Raw genomic sequence first — 20,199 nt, forward strand, 5'->3', positions numbered from 1 at the left:
TATTTTTTGTTTTTAGAAATTCACCGTTTAAATTTCATAGCACAAGGAATTAATGCATGAATTTTATTTTTACTGTGAGTGTGTTTATACTGTGAAAGCTAGAGAATGTTAGTTGAAAAAAAAAACATTCGAGCAATAATATAATCTTAATAATGTTAGAAGAATGAATATTAATAATTTTCTGTTTTTGTTATAATCGATAGGCAATTTATTAATAAAATATAAAATAGTTTTCGTGTAACTATCTAGATTTATGTATTGCGAGTGCTATAAATATATAATAAAAGTAACATTTGAATTATAACATTCTGATATTATAAAATTATTATTTCTAATTAGAACGGAGGCGTAATTGATGTCGGAATTCCACATTCGAACATATTCCAAATTCAAAATATATCTGTACACGGAATCTGAAATGTGACGTCACTAGTAGCGCAATGATTAACCAATGAACGTTCAGCTAATCGCTACTAATAACATTATTATCCAATAGAAACTAACCTAATATATAGACCATATTTTTCGTCCAACGCTGCAACTCCTTCCGTATAGCTCTGCGTTCCTGCTGACAGCGCGCGAATGAGCACTCCGCCATTGCACACGTGCGACAACCCTGAAAACATTATTTTTATTAGTAATTAGCTAATGCTTGCACGTGTTGTTAATGTAATGCCTATTTAATTATTATATTTTTGTAAACAATTATCCTGTAATAATTGCGCCCTACCTTTCCTAAACATATTATATTATAGACTTTCAACTTGTATACTAAATATTTTTGGATAAATTGTTGTTGTCTTAGTTTATTATTTAACATTTGACGATCACCTCCACCCTCCACCCGTAAACCATTGTAGAAATCCACTCCTTACACTGTTGATACCTAGCATGGGGTCTAAGATTTTACTCTTGTGCCTGCAAAACTCGTCAAACAGACACTCAGCCATACGGAGTGTAACATTTTGGCAATAGAGTTATTGGTAAGGTACTCAGGCGGATATACATAACCCTACAACGGGTACGTACGGTTAATCTTTGTATTTATGAAATGGGACCAGCGACTGTGAAAAAGCCAGCAAGAACTGACTGCAAATGTTCTGTACTTTAGTTATTGTTACAGGTTCATACGTATATCAGATAAAAGTATGATTATATATTTACTATTCAATGTTTAATATTAGGTTATTGATATTACTAACACAGGTACTTTTAGATGTTTAATAATGAAATAATAAAATATTTATTTCCACAAACATTTATTAACAAATGAAAATTTATATAAGTAATGAGTTGTAAATGAAAAATCCGAAAATGAAATGAAATTCCATTTTTAAAAAGTGGCTTGTTCGTAAACACAGATTTCATTGACTATATATTAAAAAAAAAAACATTCACTAAAATACAATTTAATAAAAAGCGCATTCTAGTGTTCTTAATTTAGAACTATAAATAATTTACATAACAAAAAATAAATACTAAATAAATACGAATTCGAAATAGTACCCCGTTACTAATACTAAGCTTCACAATCCGTTAGCAGATCCAATTACTATAACATCGTATCGAGTGCGCCGGTGAATGACCCCTGGATGGATTCTTCGAAAAACCTTCTCATCAAGGAGCTCCCTAGCACCCGAATATACCCTAACCACCCGATTTTAGCCCCCGAATTCTTATAGACGCGTTTAAACTTCAAATTTACTTGAACGAGTAAAATTAATCGTCGAAATAAGCCTGCTGTCTGCTCGTAAGTCTGAATTTTAGGCGGGATTTCTCGTTAAAACCGGTTTAGACGAATTTATATTCTTCAATGAATAGTTTTAAAAATGGAACGTTCTCTATATAGTTTTATATTTCGAATTTGCGTTTCTATAGTGTTATGTTTTATTAGGCTTTTATTGAGTTAAGTGTGTGATGGACTGTATTTAATTTTTACTTTCAGTTCAAATTAAAATATTTTTAATTGATTAAATATTGCCAGTTATTGGTGAGACTGAACGCGTCGTTATTTCGAACTCCAGACGAACGGGGTGGAAGGGGGTATCGCGAAACTATTCTTATTTTAAAATCTCTCCACGGAATATGCCACGAAGAGGTTCTTATTTTAAAAATATCACGCTCCACCGAAATTTTCTTTTTAAAACCCGAGGGGGGTGAGTTCTTCCGAAATCCACCCGCGCCAGCGGGCAGTGATAATTTTCTTATTTTATTCAAGACGCCATTACGCTCGAGTGGGTAAGCGGGATATCAAGGGTGAGATCGATACTAATATTCTTGTGTTATTGTTTCATTCGAGGAAAGCGTTACATAATATATGTTCGGCCATTATTTATCTAACTCTCTACAATATTTCGTTATGAACTTGAATAAACAGACAGATAAATAAACTCCTTCACGACAAAATCCTTTCGGGGGTTCTTTTTAAAATATTTTTTAAGTCTGTTTTCACAATAAATTATACTTAGTTGCTTAATTTGAACAAAGCAGTTTAATTTAACAGACTACGTTTTTAAAAATCTCAAATTGTTAGCCCCGAAAAATAAACAATTTAAATAACGAAACAAAGACAATCCAGACATTATAATAACAGCCAAGCGACAAATAAAACTTGAAACTGGCCGAAAAGAATATGACGCTTCACCGAAAATCTTTTTTAAAAACCCAAGGAGGTGGAGGTACCAAGTCCACCCCCTGGCCAGTTATGATATTCTTATTTCAGGTCAACCGCCCATTAGATGATAATGCTATGCAGCTCTATAGATTACTTGCGTTTTTTTGGCATTGCTGTATATAGGTAGATCTATGAACGACAAAATACCTTCAATTAAAAAAAAAACTGTCTGACAACTGTTATTTGGAAACATTTATAATCTGTATATTACTGTCAATAGTCAAACACTCCTATTCTATGTAAAAGTGTTTACGGTTGGTAATAGGTATTGGTAAGACACTTTTTAAATGCTATCAAGATGACTGTTTAATGCAATTTATAATCTGTGCAAAATGTTTAAATTATCTTTTTTTTATTTTAATGTATGAAATGTAAGCTATGCAAAACGATGTTTTCGTGAACGATAAGCATTAAAATTGCTCGCAGCGTTCCGATTTTGTTATTAAGATTGTGTGTGTGGCTTTATGTCCCAAGACGGCACAAAGACAGTCTTTGCCATGTTCACTTTTTTAAAATGTTAATTACTTTTTTAAGAACACTGTGTGAAGAAAAATTTTCGCTTTGAGAATAAGGAGTTTTATGTACAAAAGAATTTTGTCAAATAATTCTTTCTCGTTTTTAAATTAAGAACTATGTCGATCTCGGCGTAGATAATAATATATTGTGATTATTGGCGCGATAATTAAATTCCAAATTCGAATTTGCTTGACAATTTTACGAGGAACGTGTGTTCTGAATTGTACGCGCTGTAAATTTTCATTAGAGAGATCAACATACGCTGGTCTTTATTTCACAAAACTAACAATTAATACTAATAAAATATTTAAATCCATATATTGTTGAGATAAGTTATTCAAATACCTTCCATTTAAGCTCTTAGATTTAATAAAGTACTACTAAGGAAATTCACGTGCACTGAAAGTTAAGTCTTATTCGATGTCCGATAAGTGTCATATTTGAATACAGCTTAGGACCCTACCCTTCCAAGGTCCTAACCTAGTCAGTAAAGAGAGATTGTGTCACTGTACCATTGTACCTTCTGTTTCGATGTAAAGTCAATATATTACTACGAGACACGTTAAAAATGAAAACACGAATAATTCATGAGTTCCAGTAGTTCTTTTACTTCAATTATGTTATACATAAGAATTACTCGTTTCTTATGACATATTAACCGACATTTGTTAAAATATATTAAAACAAAAGATTTTTTTTTTGAGAATTTTTCAAGTTTTAATTACCTTACGTCTGGGACATAACGAATATAAAAAAAAAAAACGTTAAAATGTATGTAAAAAAACGTTATAAATTTCTGATTAAATAACGAAATTGTACTCGTAATTAGTGACATACCCTAAGTACATAATTGACTTAATTAAATAAGTGAATAAAAAAACTTAAAAAACCGATGACACAATACACAATGGGGGGTAATGTCTACACGCCGAGGGGGTAAAACGCATGTAATTTATTCATAACATGCAGATTCCGATACGAACAAATGCATGCTAATTTCGCATAAAAAAGCCAATAATCTTCCCGCCAATTTCAATCGCTGTCAAATTTGGGTTCCCCCCTTTCCCCCCCAGATCAATTTACGATAACTCGGTTTCGCCGTCTCTCTCCTCCTTAAGACACCCGGCTATCCCCGTCCCCCCGGATAACTTCTAGAATCGTAACGGGGATGGGGTAGAACTGGGTATGTAGTATAAATTGATATGGCGGGATGTGTCGGTGTTTGATTGATTTTTTTATGTTCATTTAAATGTTGAGTGGATACAATGCTTTGGTCTAAACTAAACGTTGGGACTTTGAATCTGTGAACACCGAGGCTTACATTTTGGATTGTGTAAATCTGTGTAGAAACTAATGAATTTCAGCATAGTAGTGGATAGTTTTATTGGATCAGAGATTGCGGCCATTTAACTTTAATAGACATTTCACACGATAGGAGAATCTTATGGTAAAAAATATGGTGAAATGTCATTTGATTACCGATTGAATGATATCTGTCATTAATCATACATTTTTAATATCCGTACTGGAAAGGAAGTGTGTGTTGTTCGTTTACAAAGCTTCAGAACAACGTAATAATGTGTTTTGTATATAAATAATTTATTAATAAAAAATAATATTCATATATAAGAAATATTTATCGTGTGTTATGATTAATATTTATCAAGTAAATATATTGTCACATATAAGCTCCTCCACGTTACACAACCTTAGCATTCTCTCACGCGGGTATGGCCCGGGTCTTATTTTTAACTGTTGTGTGCGTCACGTCCGTGTGTGCACGGGGGTGGTGTGTGCGTGTGTGCGTGTGTTTGAAATATACCCCCGTACCGTGGCTCGGAATTGATGTTTTTAATTAGTTTCCAACGCTTTTCGTCGGTCGCCACCGTCGCGTTTTTATTATTTATTAAATTAATTTATTTACCCATTCGTTATTTGTGATTCTGCGGTCTGTCCGAGGTTAGGAATATGCATATGGTAGGTTCTTGATGTCATTCTAATTAATTAAGTTAATTTAATTATGGACTGATTTAGTTTAATTAAATATTCGTTACCGAATACAAATACAGATAATACAAAAAATAACTATATTAGATAACAATTTCAAATTTGAATCAACGCGTACTTAGTCATATTTCAATTACGTAGACTGTATGTAATTCAGTACACCTGGCAAAAGTGAAACATTATTGTTGTATGTTTAAAAATAATTAATTTAATCGATCTAATTACAAGCCAAGCCATCAAACCTCAAACCCCGACCGATATCAATTAAACTTTAATTGAATAAACATCGCGTGAAACAATTTTCGTCAAAGTTTTTAATGTAAAACGAAACGGTAACCCGGCCGCTTCCTGAAAACTTGCCATTGTTCAAATTTCAATGGATGGAACTTTCTCGACGCCGCGCTTTGATCTAACAAGTGATTTTGGTACATCGGTGTTGGTAGTTACTGGCTTAGTTCTAAATTTAATCTGTACTTAATTTTATTCATTTCGTGATTTTTATTTTTATTTGAAATTGGAATAATTATTTTGTACTTGTCACTTTTATTTGTGTTTTTGTTTTTATTATCAAGGTCGACGGCGTTATCTGATGATCCACTCGTGACATTGGCACTATTAGAAATATGGACAATTCCTTAAAACGTGAGGCGTCATGCACCACCAACCATATCAACTAAGATGCTATATTCTTTGTCTTTTTTTTTCTTATATATAATATAGGTAGTCACACGAGCGAATGGCACACCTGATTGTAAGTAGTCTCATAGTCATCGCGCTGTAAAAATTACTCCAAGCCTTAGCCTTAAAGAGGTTTGAGTGACCCAGTAGTTATACTCGGTCACTCAAACCTCAAACCGGAACACAACAATACAAAGTATATTTACCCAGACGAGCTTACACAAAGCCCTACCACCAAGTACTAACACCATACAATTGGAAATATAATACAAAATATGTCTCTTGTATAAACGTAACACGTGTTATTCGCATCAATATCGATTCAGTAATTCAAATATGTATTGTGTATATACGTATATACGTTTTCCTATTCAACTGCAGTAACAAACTTTGAGATTATCTTAGTGGAATTTAAACAATTTATAAAACCTTATGTTCTTTTATACTGTACAATTATTACGGTATATTCTTCATACTGACTAATACTGGTTTATACTGGTTCGTACTTGTTTTATAACAATAAAAATAGATAATGTATTTACGAAAGTCAGAATTACATTACATTATTTCAAATATATTTATAATAAATTCTTATTATCCCATAATTCATAATACACGGGAAACGGCAACGCTGTTATGAAATTCAAATATAGAACGCGCGAGCATTTTTAAAATTTAAATCAAACATATTTTAGAAAAAAAAAATACGCTGCATCACGAGTTTGAATATAAATTTGGAATTTCTTCCGAATCGTTTGAACATTTGAATGTGACCCACAAATATTCTTCCAACGTAACGGATTTACTTTTTTTGCTGTTACGCGAACAGCGTTCGAGATTTAAAATATATAAAAAGTGCATTTGTATTTCAAACAATGTATTTCATTTTTAATAACAAATAACGAACTTGAATAAAATATAACAATTGATTTCTAAATTGAAATTTTAATCATTCTAATTGAATTAATCATTTCAAAAGTCACGTTTAATTTTTTAGAAAGTTTCACAAAATATATACGGCAGCTCCAACAGTTATTGCGTTTGAGAATAGTTTCCATTAGTTCGTAGCGGCGTATTTACTGGCTGTGCCAGTAGGTTGAATACCTGTTGCTGCCATTGTTTTCGTCTGCTAGTTTTGGCTCACGCCGCCAACAAGTTTATTATGAAAGCCGTGCCACGAATAAAAAACGCACCGTGTTGTATTTTCGACTTTTAAGTTGTGCTGGAAAATAGCTGGATTTTAGTGCGAATATATTTTCCAACGGGTTGATATTTTAAACGCTGGAATGTTTTTTTTTTAGTATACAACTCTCGAATACATGTATTATAGTTGTGAACCGAAGTTATTCATGCAAAGGGTTTTCTGTTACTTTTATAAACTTGTTCTAATTTTAAATTTTACTAATCCAAGGTACGTTAATGTAAAGTAATATTATAAAGTATAATTAAAACCAATTATAACTTCTTATACGTTCAATAACTTATAATTTTCCAATCCGAAGTGCCGGGGAGCCGAAAAAAATCTTATCCCCCGTTTATCCCAACTTGTGGGGGGAAAGGGGGGTGGCTTCCTCCGCGCCTGTGTGAAAGAATGCAGGAATCAATACAGCGGGCACTTTAAATTGCCCTGTTACTTGACCCCCTTATTTGGGGTAGGGGTAATTATAATACGATTAAGTTATGTGACATGGGGTATGGGGCTCGTAATATATTATCTTAGGATGGTCCTATTTCCTTTAGCTATGGAAAATCTGATTTTGTTATCCAGTACTTTGATAGTACTTTTAGAAGGCGGAGACATTATAGGTACATACATTTACCTATATATGTTTATTTTATATGTTTATCATACGCATTGAGCTAAGATGGTCCAATGAATGGAACATGTAAATCGTAGGTTCAAATCTAGCCAAGATTCATTCAGTTGTATTGTTTCATACAAATAGCAAATATAAAATAGCACGTGATGAGAATGAAAACTTATAGAGGAAATTAATGATTATTATTAGGTTAAAGATGAAATATTAGATTTTATTATAAAAAAAATCAAAGTTCCTTCCTATGATAACTTACTACAAGATATCCAAAATAATGTTTCTACCATTATAAAGAAAATGCTTATTTTTTTATTTTTTTCAATGTCTGCCAAACCAATCTTATAACGATCAAAATATTCTAGGGTCAGTCGAAGTTCAATTGGAAAGGATTGAAATCGAAAAATAATATTTCAACATATATTTGAAACATACATTTCAATTCTAATAAAGTGTTCGATATTTAAAAATAAGAATTCCGTTTATAGAATGCTAAGTTTCACATACCAACTATAAAATTCAAGATTTAACTGTAACGTTCTATATTTAAAAAACGAAAATAACGAATGGGAATTTCGTTACTGGGATGCACGCTACGGACCGTTCCACATACGAACTAAAAACGGTTGAATAGATCAGCCATTTAAACCTTCAACTTAATTGTCAAGGAGGAAAAATTAAAAGAAACAAAAATAAACAAACACAAGTCGCCGTTGAATCTTAACAAAAACCCGAATGAAAGACAGAAATGAGCCATCACAGTTAAAACAATGCTAGGAAAAATAGTGGGGGGAAAATTGGTCATAATGAGTGTCTCCCCCTCGAACCCCCTTCGGGTCAAGCGAGGAAATAAAATTTTAAATTGAAGCCGTGAAAAAGACAAAACGGGGTAAGTTAGGGGATGTGCACACGGGTCGTTTGTTACTTTTATTATTTAATTTTTCACGTGAAAGTATAGTGCGGTCTTGTGAAGGAGCTGCGATGTTTTTGATACTTTGAACTTTGAAAAAGGAACGTCTGCCAACAAGACACGAGTGGAGATGAAAGTGACTCCGACTGGACAACCGGCACATGTTAAGTATGGTCAGCAAAAACTGATTTTACTCGCCATTTTTTCCTTACTAATCGTAAGTCAAATTTTGTTTTTGTCTATAACAGATGGATCATTTTAATCAGCAACAGTACAGGCTTATATACTGATATATTTTACTTAGTACAAATTAAATATATATTATTTTGTTTTATTTGATATTCTATTTTTTGTTAGTTAAGTAATATCATTTTTCGCCGCATAATAATATGACAAAAGCTCCTTTCTCCTACTTCTATAGCATACATCTTCATTTTTCTCACACAAATTATTTTACTCGTTAAGTTATTTATTCCTTATTAACATGAACAGGCAGGTAATCAATTATACGAACACTTTCGGCTAGTGTGAAACAGCTTTATCGTAACTCGTCTGGCGCAAGTAAAATTAAAATTATAACTATAAATTAAACATGAACTTTAATATTTTAGGAATGCGTTAAATTTTACGACTATTCGTATCATAACCAAATATCTTATTTAATATGTCACTTATATTCTCGACTAGAATCTCACTCTAACATTATCTCGCTTTAAGTATATCATATTTGAGAAAAATATATTTAAAAACGACTTTTATTAGAAAACCGAATTTGTGTTCTGATTGTTTTTATTAAAAAATGTCTGATATGAAATGTGAAATAATAATAAATATTGTTTGAAAAATCTTTGTATAAAATAATTCAAGAATTACATTTCAGTATCTAAGTAATACAAACATGATATTTCTCCTATTAATACGAAGCCGATCTCCAAATATAATTTAATAAATTTAATCAAACAATAGACTATTTCTTGTCGTCAAATGTCATGTTACTCTCAGTATAAGACTGATCCGTCATCCCTTCACGCCGCTATTCGTACTTATAATAATTCGTAGTTATATATTACTATGAATGAGAAATATAGGTCTAAATAATCAAATTGTAATTTTCAAAATTAATTTACTCTATATTTTTTATTTATTGGTTTTATTTAAGTATCTAATTTTTTTTTTAGATGACCATCTAGTTCGATGTTCCACATGCGTCAGGCGTCCCGCCAGCGACGTTTTTGTTAAAATGGCAAAGTGTTTTCTCTCGTCAAAGTAATTGTAATCGGAGACTTTGAGCAGTTAGAAATTCTGTAAAGCTATTACAGACAGCGCGACAGTCACCCAACACTGTAATTAAATCACATAAGTTTTGCAACGGCACAATTTCACAAAACGAACGAACAAATTTTAATTATTAAACATTTCAAATTGGTTACATCAAAACCTTGTAACACTATAAAAACAACTGACAATTATTTTTTATTAAAAATAGTTTACAATAATAATTCTAAAACGAAAAATAATTTGAAAAACATACGTTCAAATTATATAACAAAAATGTTAATATATAAAATTAAGTTCTTAAAATAAAATAATTGAACGTTCGATATTCATAAAATCTGATTCTCGATGAATTTTCAAAAACACGTAAACTCGAAGTTACCTTGTGACGCTAATCCGATATACCGAGTCGGGATGGGTTATACGGTTACCGAGTTACGGGGACAGACGACGCGTGTATCATATATATACCTATCGTTATAATGGTAATGTAATTGAGGCTTTATAAGTGTTTTAAAAATAGAATTACTCAAACGACTCTTAAAATATATTACTGAGTAGCATCAAAAAGCCCAATTTGAAACTAGAACTAAATAATTTCTAATCAATTTAATTTTTTGGGAATCCCCAATATGGACGTTTAGATATCTCTACTCCCATTTACAAATCTAATGAGTCATTTGATCGATTTCGTTTGTCGAAGGGAGTTTTCCGATTCACGTTTTCTTTATTATAAAATCAGCCAATAGAAAATAGTTTCACCTCTAAAAAGAAATTCTAAGTAATAAAGGAAGCACCGTAAATCAGACGTGAAAAAAAAACGGGGAAATTAAAACAAACAGCGAAGGAAAACCACCCGATATATTCTATACCGTCTAAAATATTCCGAGTGACCACAAAATTCAATTTGCACATTCAGAAAATACTTCTTATACTCCCAGACGTACAAAATGAAAACATGCTACGGAAAAAAGTAGGGGTGAAGCAGGAATTAAACTTGGGTGGGGAGTGGGGAGAGGGGGGAAAGACGTTGGATGATTAATTATTAGTTTGTGTGTGTTCGAAAGATAGCGTTCTATCGCTGTGAGCTGTGGGAGGGATGTTTTATTAATTACGTCGGTAATTAAATATACGTCCTTTTTTTGTTTTCGATGTGTGGAATATTTGATTATAAAATATTAATAAGTTGGTAATATATAATATATACATATTGTATGTGTGCGATTTGTATTCCATAGATAATATAATTATTTAGAAGTGACATTCGAATTTCGAATTGTTTTTTTTTTCTTCAAAATTGTAACAAAGGAATTACTGATTGAGTCTAAAGGCTGTATAATTCTGATATATATTATATTTTATATGTATTTAGTAATTTTGATTTAATATTTCACAATTATCAATAAAAATAAACTTCCAATACAGTGCTCCCGTTCGCACTAATGAGAGTCTCAGATTAAAACAGCAATAATTACTATGTATTAAAACCTAATTAGTGACTTGAGAACACTAAGCAGATAACCAGATATCGAGGGGGATTGCAGGTATCACTTAAGTTCAGATAGATTATATATTTATTATGTATGTTCGTATGTTTGAAACTTTCCACATATTTCTAACGTAACATCTTGGTTCCCAAGTTTGGTGGCGCATTGGTGATGTAAGGAATGGTTAATATTTCTTACAACGCCATTGTCTATGGGCGGTGGTGACCACTTACCATCAGGTGATATCATAAAAAAAAATGTAAATATATATTTGTATATAATAAAATTACATATACAACAAAGTTTAAATTCTCAACTGATAATTACAATAGGTCCAAAATTACTTAAGCGCTTAGGATTTTATATGTTACGTCACAAATTCTTTTTTTTTTAATTACGTATATATATCGTAAGCTCTACATATATATGATATCAATTTTAAAATTTGCCGATATTTAATATAAAATTTATAGTATTCGTCGATTTTCATGCGGTTTAAGTAATAATTAAGTTATTGTTTATAATAAAATATGTAGAGGAGTAACTACTGAGTTTCTTAATGGTTCTTTGTAGAATCTACATTACCGGATCGGTAGCTTTATATTTAATTTAATCATGTAAAATGACTAAGTGCTCACAGGATATGAATAAAGTATATTTTGATATTGATATAACCAATTTTAAACATTGCCAATTTCTTATGTTAAAAAAAACATCCATTACATGACGAAACTTTGCTCACTTTTTAGGGGTTCGTCGTTAACTGTTAGGCTTAATAAGTAACCGTTGACCTTTCTTCGAGTTCAGGCTTGCTTCATATCTAATTTAATCAAATTCAATTTCATCATTCAGACAGACAGAATTAGTTTCACGTTTATAGTATTATTATAGATCGAAAACTGAACGATATTGGTTTATACGATGAATATTTGACGTAGGTGATACGTCAGAGGACATCTCGTTACAGAACATTCCTTTATAATCCAAATGTTATCTAAATATCCTAGAAGGTCATAACATTCCATTTTCAAATCATGAAGTATTATGTTCTTAAAAAAAATTTAAAAGCGAAATGTCAATTTCGATAGCCATATCCGGACTCGTGTTTCAATAACACTGTTTTGTACTTCCCTTGCTCTCCTCTATTCAAAAGTATCACGCCTGTCGTATGGCTATCATAATTTTACTTGATATTCTATAATAGTATTGGTCCATTGGAATTTGGACTCTATTTTAATGGTACAGAGTTGAGTTTCGATCGTCTTACGTCCGCATTATTACGATCGTGACCAAGTTGACCCAGTGGCTCAGTCGCTGTATTTTGTACTATCGACAAAACTCAAGACTAAAATATACGATTTCTTCGTATTATTACTCTCCTTCGAAATTTGTTTTTGTTGTTGTTTTGGACTTTAGATTAATATTTGAAAATATACGAATACGAATATAGTTTGTAATTTCAACATGGTCTCTTAAATTTTATTAAAAAGATACGTTTTCTTACGAAATTAAAAAACACAGACGTCTTTTGAGGAGCGATGTATTATGCATTTGAAACTTGGACATTTAGTAATTTAAAAATAATAATATTCTTAAACTCGTATTCGTATAATTTGATCAAAACGTCGGGCGTCCTACTTCGCCGAATGTCTCATTATAGATAAAATTGATCCAATCTTCATCTTCATCTAATTATCTTAACCGAAGCCCAGACAAAGAACGCCATAACGTCCGTCGCTGCTCACAAAAGAGACGCCGAAAAACTGCATATCCAAAATCTAATTAACTGGTCCACCAACAAAGAATCCTTTGTAACATCTTACGTCCGAGAGAGAGCGGGACCGCGAGAAAAATGCACCCCCCTAACCCCCATTTGGGGGGGACGACCCACTCCCTAGCGAAAGGGTGGCTGTATACATTTTTTCTTTTCCTTTTCTTAAGACGAAAATTTGTTACGCTTTTTATACCTATACACTTGGGGAGTTGGCGCCGATCAATAGTACAGTTACCCCCTTATCACGCCACCCTTTATCAATATTTCGTGCTTCAGTTTTTATGCGATGCGTCTAAATAATTAATTAGGTTCCAACTTTGGGATCTGGATATCTCCCTAGTGTAGCATGCTAGAGTGTTTTCGAAAGTCGTCGCCTTTTTATTTCGACTTTGAATGATTGCCAAAAATTTCTTTATTTCGGTCCATTTGTTGAATTGATGGAGGAATGAAGAGAAAAGAAAATCAAACAATACGATTTATAATGACTCTCCGTCTTCTAAAGCCAAATTCAATTAAAGTCGTTTATAATTTTAACCAAATCTCACCCAAAAAATAAAGCGACAAACTTAACAAAGCATTGTTGTAGTTGCGAATTTTTTTGATGTGCTCTCTAAGTATTTTAAGTTCGCTCGAGTTCTTATTTAGTCAGTGGCCGTGGAGGCTTATGAAATTAGGTCAAGGGGTTTTGGGAGCACATCGATGGAAGTTTGGCTTCTCGCTAAACATACGTTACTCCTCGCTCTCCGCTTTTCGGGACCGATCTTCTAATATTCGAAAATTGCTCGACTTGCATTTTAAAAAGATGAAATGCATTTTTTGATTAAAAAAATAGTACTCCACGTTTAAAAAGACATCAAGTATCTTTCAGTGGAATTTGAGAAAAAGAAATATAGAAAATAAACTGTCTTCAAGAGAAATTCCGAGAAAAAATTATTTGCGCTTGTGTACCTGAATTAATTTAAATCTCAATTGAAATATATTAATTACATACATATTACTAACATTATCTAAAACGGGATATTTACCATGTTTTTTATTTTTATTTGGTGGAGCTCGATATTTCGACATTAATTTGATATTTCGATATTATAGTCTCGTGAACAAGACATTCGTAGATAATGTCGAAATATCGAGCTCCACCAAATAAAAATAAAAAACATGGTAAATATCCCGTTTTAGATACTGTTAGTAATAAAAATAACCATGTTAATTTAAAATCTTATACATACATATTGTCAAATTGTTATTTGAATCTTAATTGTAACCGAATAAAGCGATATCAACTTGTATCATTAACTCGTTTTGTGTTGTCAGTTGCAGAATGAACGGTTTTAGATTCGTGAATGTATTCAAAGATGTTCTGATTAAAAGCAATTCAATGAGAAGCAAAAGTATGGAAACCGCTATCCCTTTAAAGGTTTTCTTTTATATATCATTTGTATTTTTTATTAATCAGTATTATTGGTAAATTATTTGATATTTTCGTCTGAAGTGGACGTAAGGTTTCCACGGTTATCAAGTATTATCTCAACTTTATGTAAGCTTTCAGAGCAAAGTGGCGTACCTGAAGCCCTGGTTGTAGTTTTTTACGTTTTTGCCCGATCCTTTGGCAGCGCTATTAAAAAGTTCCTGAGGTGAATTATAAGATATTCCACTCCATGGCATTTAAATGGTACTATTTTATTCATTTATTAAATGTCTTCGACTTTGTTCGTGTTTTGTTTGAATGATAGATGTGTTAGAATTGATTTTTTTGGTTTTATTGGATTGATGATGTTTGTATCGAATTCAAATGTTAGTATGTAATCCTTTTTGCACAACTATTTAAATCAAATTCATATTTTGTAGTACTCCCTTTTTTATTTTGTATAAAGATTCTTTATTATTCTATTATATATAACTTAAATTATTCATTTATTTGGATAGAATATCGCACTACAAAATAACTAAAGCAAACGACCTAAGTTACCATATTGGTCTGTGTGACCGCTACGCTTGTCACTCGTTAAACTTCATACTACTTAACTTGTGTGCGTGGACTTAGTGGCCAACCGTTGGCCTATATTTTTCGACGCGTTCTAAGTTGGTCTATCAATACAAACTAATAATAATTATAGATATATACTAATAAACAAGTCGTGTCATCGTTTACTGCCTAGAAAATGTTGATAGAGATATTTTAACAAAATGTTCTCGTGAATGTTGCTTTTTCAATTACGGCTTACTGTCAGATATATCCATTTTCATTATTCTATTTCATCGATTGCGTTAGCCCAGCAGTGGGAACATTTGCATGTGCTCTTACTTTACATTTATTTCAGTTACATTATAGTCGAATTGAATATTATCAACGTTATTTTTTTATGTAACCAAGTAATGAATTTGACTCGAGGATTACGACAAGCTCATTTAATATATCATATTTAACGACGGCAAAGATAGAGCAGTATAACCTTCCACGGATATTATAATTAACAGAGATATTTAAGCAAAGTTAAAAATAGATTAGAAAAGCAAATGAAAACTATATTAAATTTGCCTCACAATATATTTTTTTGTTATGTATGAGCATACGGGTCACCTGATGATATGTGGGCATTAACGCCCATAGAAATATTAACCATTCCTTATATTACCAATGCGTCACCAACTTTGGGTTTTGGGAACAAAGATGTTATGTCCTTTGTGCCTGTAGTTACACTGGCTCACTCGCCCTGCAAGCCGGAACACAAAAATTCTGAATAATGTTGTTGGGCGGTAGAATATCTGATGAGTGGGTGGTACCTATCCAGACGCGCTTGCACAAAGCCCTACCACCAAGTTATTTACCTACCACCCAATAAATTTGACTCTAATGATAAAATAATGGGTAAAGGCTGTATGTGACTTGTACGTTTAATACGTACTGACTGACTGTGCGTGAGTCGACATAAAAGTAATGTCAGCTTTACTGAAGGGGATTATGTTTTGCTTTCTTGAGATCTACCGTTGAGTAATCGTTTGATTGATCCTGTACCATTATCTAGTTTTGCAACGAAATACTAAAATAAATATGGACTCTCAGTATAAACAATTACTAGTCCAGTTTAGAATTATTTTATTAAAAGGGTATCAGATTCACACGATAACAATTCAACCCGGAAACTAGGCAAGAAAAAATAAATATTAACATTAATTAAGTTGTTACACGCCAAATAGGGAATATGAAAAAGTTGATAATAGCAGTCAGCCATAATAAGAATGCCCTTTAGAATTTACATTAGAATGTTCTAGACTACTTTGTAAACCGATATAATAGAAACCTTATGGGCCAGTGGATACGAGATTTTTTTTAAATTTCAAATAGATAGGCAAACTGGCATATGAACTTGATTGTAAGTGGTCACCACAGGTTATAGATATAGGTACTGTGATAAATATTAATCCTTTAGGTACATGCATCCACCACCAACCACCTTGGAAATCTATCATTGAAACAGAATGTCATGATCCTTTATACGTGTAGATCATAACAAAACTGTTTGCCAGTAGAATAATAGTGATGATTTGTATGTAACAGTACTCATACAATTTTCTTTAAGGTTGTATGAGCAATATAAGGTTACAAAAAATAACACACATAAAATTTGGAGATGATAAATATTTATAAAGCGATTCAACTTCCATAACGGGTCATATGATTGTAAGATGCCCCACAGACTTTGGCAATTCATTATGCCATTAACAATGCACCATATACCTTGGAATACATCATATACTTTGATTCCCTCACTCTTCAAACCGGAAAGCATAAATACTATTGGTGCGAACGGTGACTCAGAAGGCTTGCAAAACTTTACTCCGAGTCAAGAGTCAAAAGTCTTACTACCTCGCAACATGAAAGTTGTAGGTTCAATTCTGACCCTCTTAGATCGTGCTCACTTTAAGCCAAAGTTTTACACATAGTTGGCGAAAATGGTTATAATATGTAGCTTAAAGAAGCCAGTAGTTTTAGTTTTAAAAAATCCTTGAACTCTCTTAAAAACGTGAAACTTGGATATCCATCGAAGAATTTTTAGACAAGTCTTTTACCATGGAGCGTGCTAGATTAACTAGGTAAGGTCCAAATCTTCGTTAAAAAGGGATTAACTTTATGTAGATTAAGACTTAGGCACAGATGTTAAATGTCTTACCAAAATTTGATTTTTTTCTGTACAAAATAAACTAATTCAATATGTTTTTGTGCAGCGATTGTTTTACAATAGATTTCAAAGTAAATAATTTAATTAGCACCTCACACATAACTACCTATATGTAATCTACCTTTTACAGATACAGTAAACGAAGTTCCACTGACACACTAAGCTGACTTCGTACGTCACTACTCATCTTAGATAATACTTCTACTGATTGTGTTATGTAATTAATTGTGACAATTGTGACGTCATCAAGGTCACGACACACATGCAAATGCCACGTATACATGTATGTGTGCTCGTGTTTATACAAATCTGTAACACGAGTGTGCGTAATAATGTGTTTTTTATGAAGAATCCAAGTTTATTTTTCTTACGATGTTTTTATACTCAGTCTGGAATTTTCAGGAAAATTCTTAAACTGATTTTATGGAAGCTTAATTTGAAGAAAGCTTATACTTTAAGGAATATGTAAAGTATTTGTACCTACATTGTAATTATATTTTCAACTACGATACGATCGGACGAAGTCACAGATCGAGGATTGTATGAATGCTCAAATTATCTTCGTGAAATATTTTAAAAAGAACAATTAAAATTATTTTTAACAAGACAATAATAAGGGGCCATTGTTAGGACAAACTACTTATTTAAAATTGAAGTTTTTATGAAAGAACGTATATAATATATCTGAGAAAGCATTTAAGTTAAAGCATTTATTTTATCTTATTGTTTACGTGCTTGAAGTTATTAAGTTTTCATTTTCGTTTCTTACCGTTCAATATTATTATATTTTGTAATAAGTCTATTCGTATCTCACTAGTGGAATGTTGAACATAGTCTTACGCTGGCTATTTTGTTGCGTGAATCCTTTAAATGCCATAATCATTATACTAAGTCAATGTCACATACCACTTTCTGACAATTCACGATTTGAGTTATAATCTTACAGAATATCTAAACTATTCTTTGAAACAAGTTAGCATATAATGTTCGAAATACTTTTTATAACGTTTAACTTATATATATACACTGATTAGAATCACATATATTTATTATAGTTAGTTAAAGTACATAAAAACAACTAACAAGACACAACGCAACATGTATATTAATTATATTCAATGTTGTAGGTACGTTTTCAATAATGGCGATGTAAGTATTAATGAATATATTAACAATGCATTTATCACCGCGAGACTAAAATGCAAATATCTTTTAAAACGATCTATTGACAAACGTTTGAAAAACACACCAAACCGGTCATCTAATTAGCAGAAACAATGACGCCGGTTGCGTAGGCGCACCCGCCATTTTGAATTTTCGTCCAATCACGCGCCGAGCTGCAAGGTCGCGCCCAATGTCAAAACGACGCTTCCTAGTAAATTGTTCTAGGTCACTTGTTACTATGATAGATAGCAGTTTGGCAGCCATTTTGTTTTGATACGCCCGTATTTATCTTTGCGTGCGGGCCTCTGATAAGGCGTCGCATCGCAAAGTTAAGGTTAATATTGTGTTTAGTTTGATTTAGAATTACAACGGAAACAATTTAATTATAAAGTTTTAATACGTACCTAAGGCCATTGTTTAACAATTGTATTTAAATTCTATTACAACTAGTTTTTTTATTGATAAGCGTATACGTTTCCAAGTGAGACATTTGTTCTATCTATTAAATATAATATGTAATCTTATCAAGCTTAGCTTCTTACCATCAACATAAACCTGGAGTCAGACCTGTTGTTTGGAAAATACTTTAGTAATTTTTAACCAATTTGGTAGAATATATTAGATTCAAAGCCAAGATGTCCTGATCGACTATCAACGAACAGCTTCATTTACATGATATCCATTAGTGTTTGTTAATTAGTCATTATTGTATTGATTTTACTACACATCTAATTACTTCTTTTCGATCAGTCAATCCTGACTGGAGTAGAGACTGTCGTAGGTGAAATTATTATAACCTCATTAATCTGTAAACTATTAGCTATACGAAATAAATTGCTAAATTTGTTTTTTAATTTGGAGATGCACTGAATCTTTATCTTACAATTAGGTATATATTACCGACTCATGCTAATTTAGTAATAAAAAAACTTGTCGCGTAGACAATGCATTATTTTATCAAAGTAGTGCCAACATGACGAATTTGAATATGATGTAGGTGAGACTTATCGAGAGTGTGGTACCAGTGACGTATTGCCATTTCGGAGCGCGTTGTTTATGAATTTCACTGTAATTTAGTACATGATGGTCTTATGGAGGTCTGACAAAACAAATAACTAACTTTCAAAGAGAAAGTATAACCTTTGATCTTAGAAAATGTGCCGACGGCTGAATCTTCAATAAATATTATATAACGAAATTGTTTGTTTATGTTTTTTTTTATGACTTAAAATAATAGTTGTAATATGATGAGTATGTTTGCAGCATCAGACTTCCTTCTCAACACATTAACGCTTGACAGTCCACTCTGGAACAGTCCATAGCTGATGTTAGGGCATATCGCGATATTGTCTGCGTTGGTACCTTTATCTAATCTTCCATCATTAAAGTGCTAGACTTTTTTGGTTTGAAGGGTTAGTCGGTGTAATTACAGGCTCGAGGTGCATGATATCTGGTTCTGATTGTTGAAGACGCCATGACGTAAGGCTTATTTAATATTTGATACTGTGCTATCTGTGAGCATTGGTTAAGGTATCGATATAGTGTAATATATGTATGTTTGTTTATAGCTATAACTAATGAACAATAAATCTACTGTGTTATAATAGTTTCGAAACGTATGGAGTAATATTCCGAAAAAAAAAAACTATATTGGATATTAGTTGTCGCCTACAGTCGTCAGGTGTTTTTTATTTTATTTTATTTAGGACAATTTACAAA

General features: G+C 32.1%; 1 protein-coding gene across 4 annotated transcripts in view; it reads right to left on the reverse strand.

The window, feature by feature from the left end:
- The window catches only part of Eip93f (Ecdysone-induced protein 93F), a 201,300-nt gene that overhangs the window by 126,334 nt on the left and 54,767 nt on the right, over positions 1-20,199 (reverse strand). For all 4 annotated transcript variants that reach the window (XM_064218711.1, XM_064218710.1, XM_064218709.1 and 1 more), the window contains exon 2: positions 505-616. In XM_064218711.1, the coding sequence (XP_064074781.1) occupies positions 505-598 (94 nt within the window). In that variant the 5' untranslated portion in view covers positions 599-616. The remainder of the gene's footprint in view (positions 1-504; positions 617-20,199) is intronic.

This window comes from Vanessa tameamea, chromosome 24 (genome assembly GCF_037043105.1).
Source record: "Vanessa tameamea isolate UH-Manoa-2023 chromosome 24, ilVanTame1 primary haplotype, whole genome shotgun sequence".
In the NCBI taxonomy this organism is placed as follows: domain Eukaryota; kingdom Metazoa; phylum Arthropoda; class Insecta; order Lepidoptera; family Nymphalidae; genus Vanessa; species Vanessa tameamea.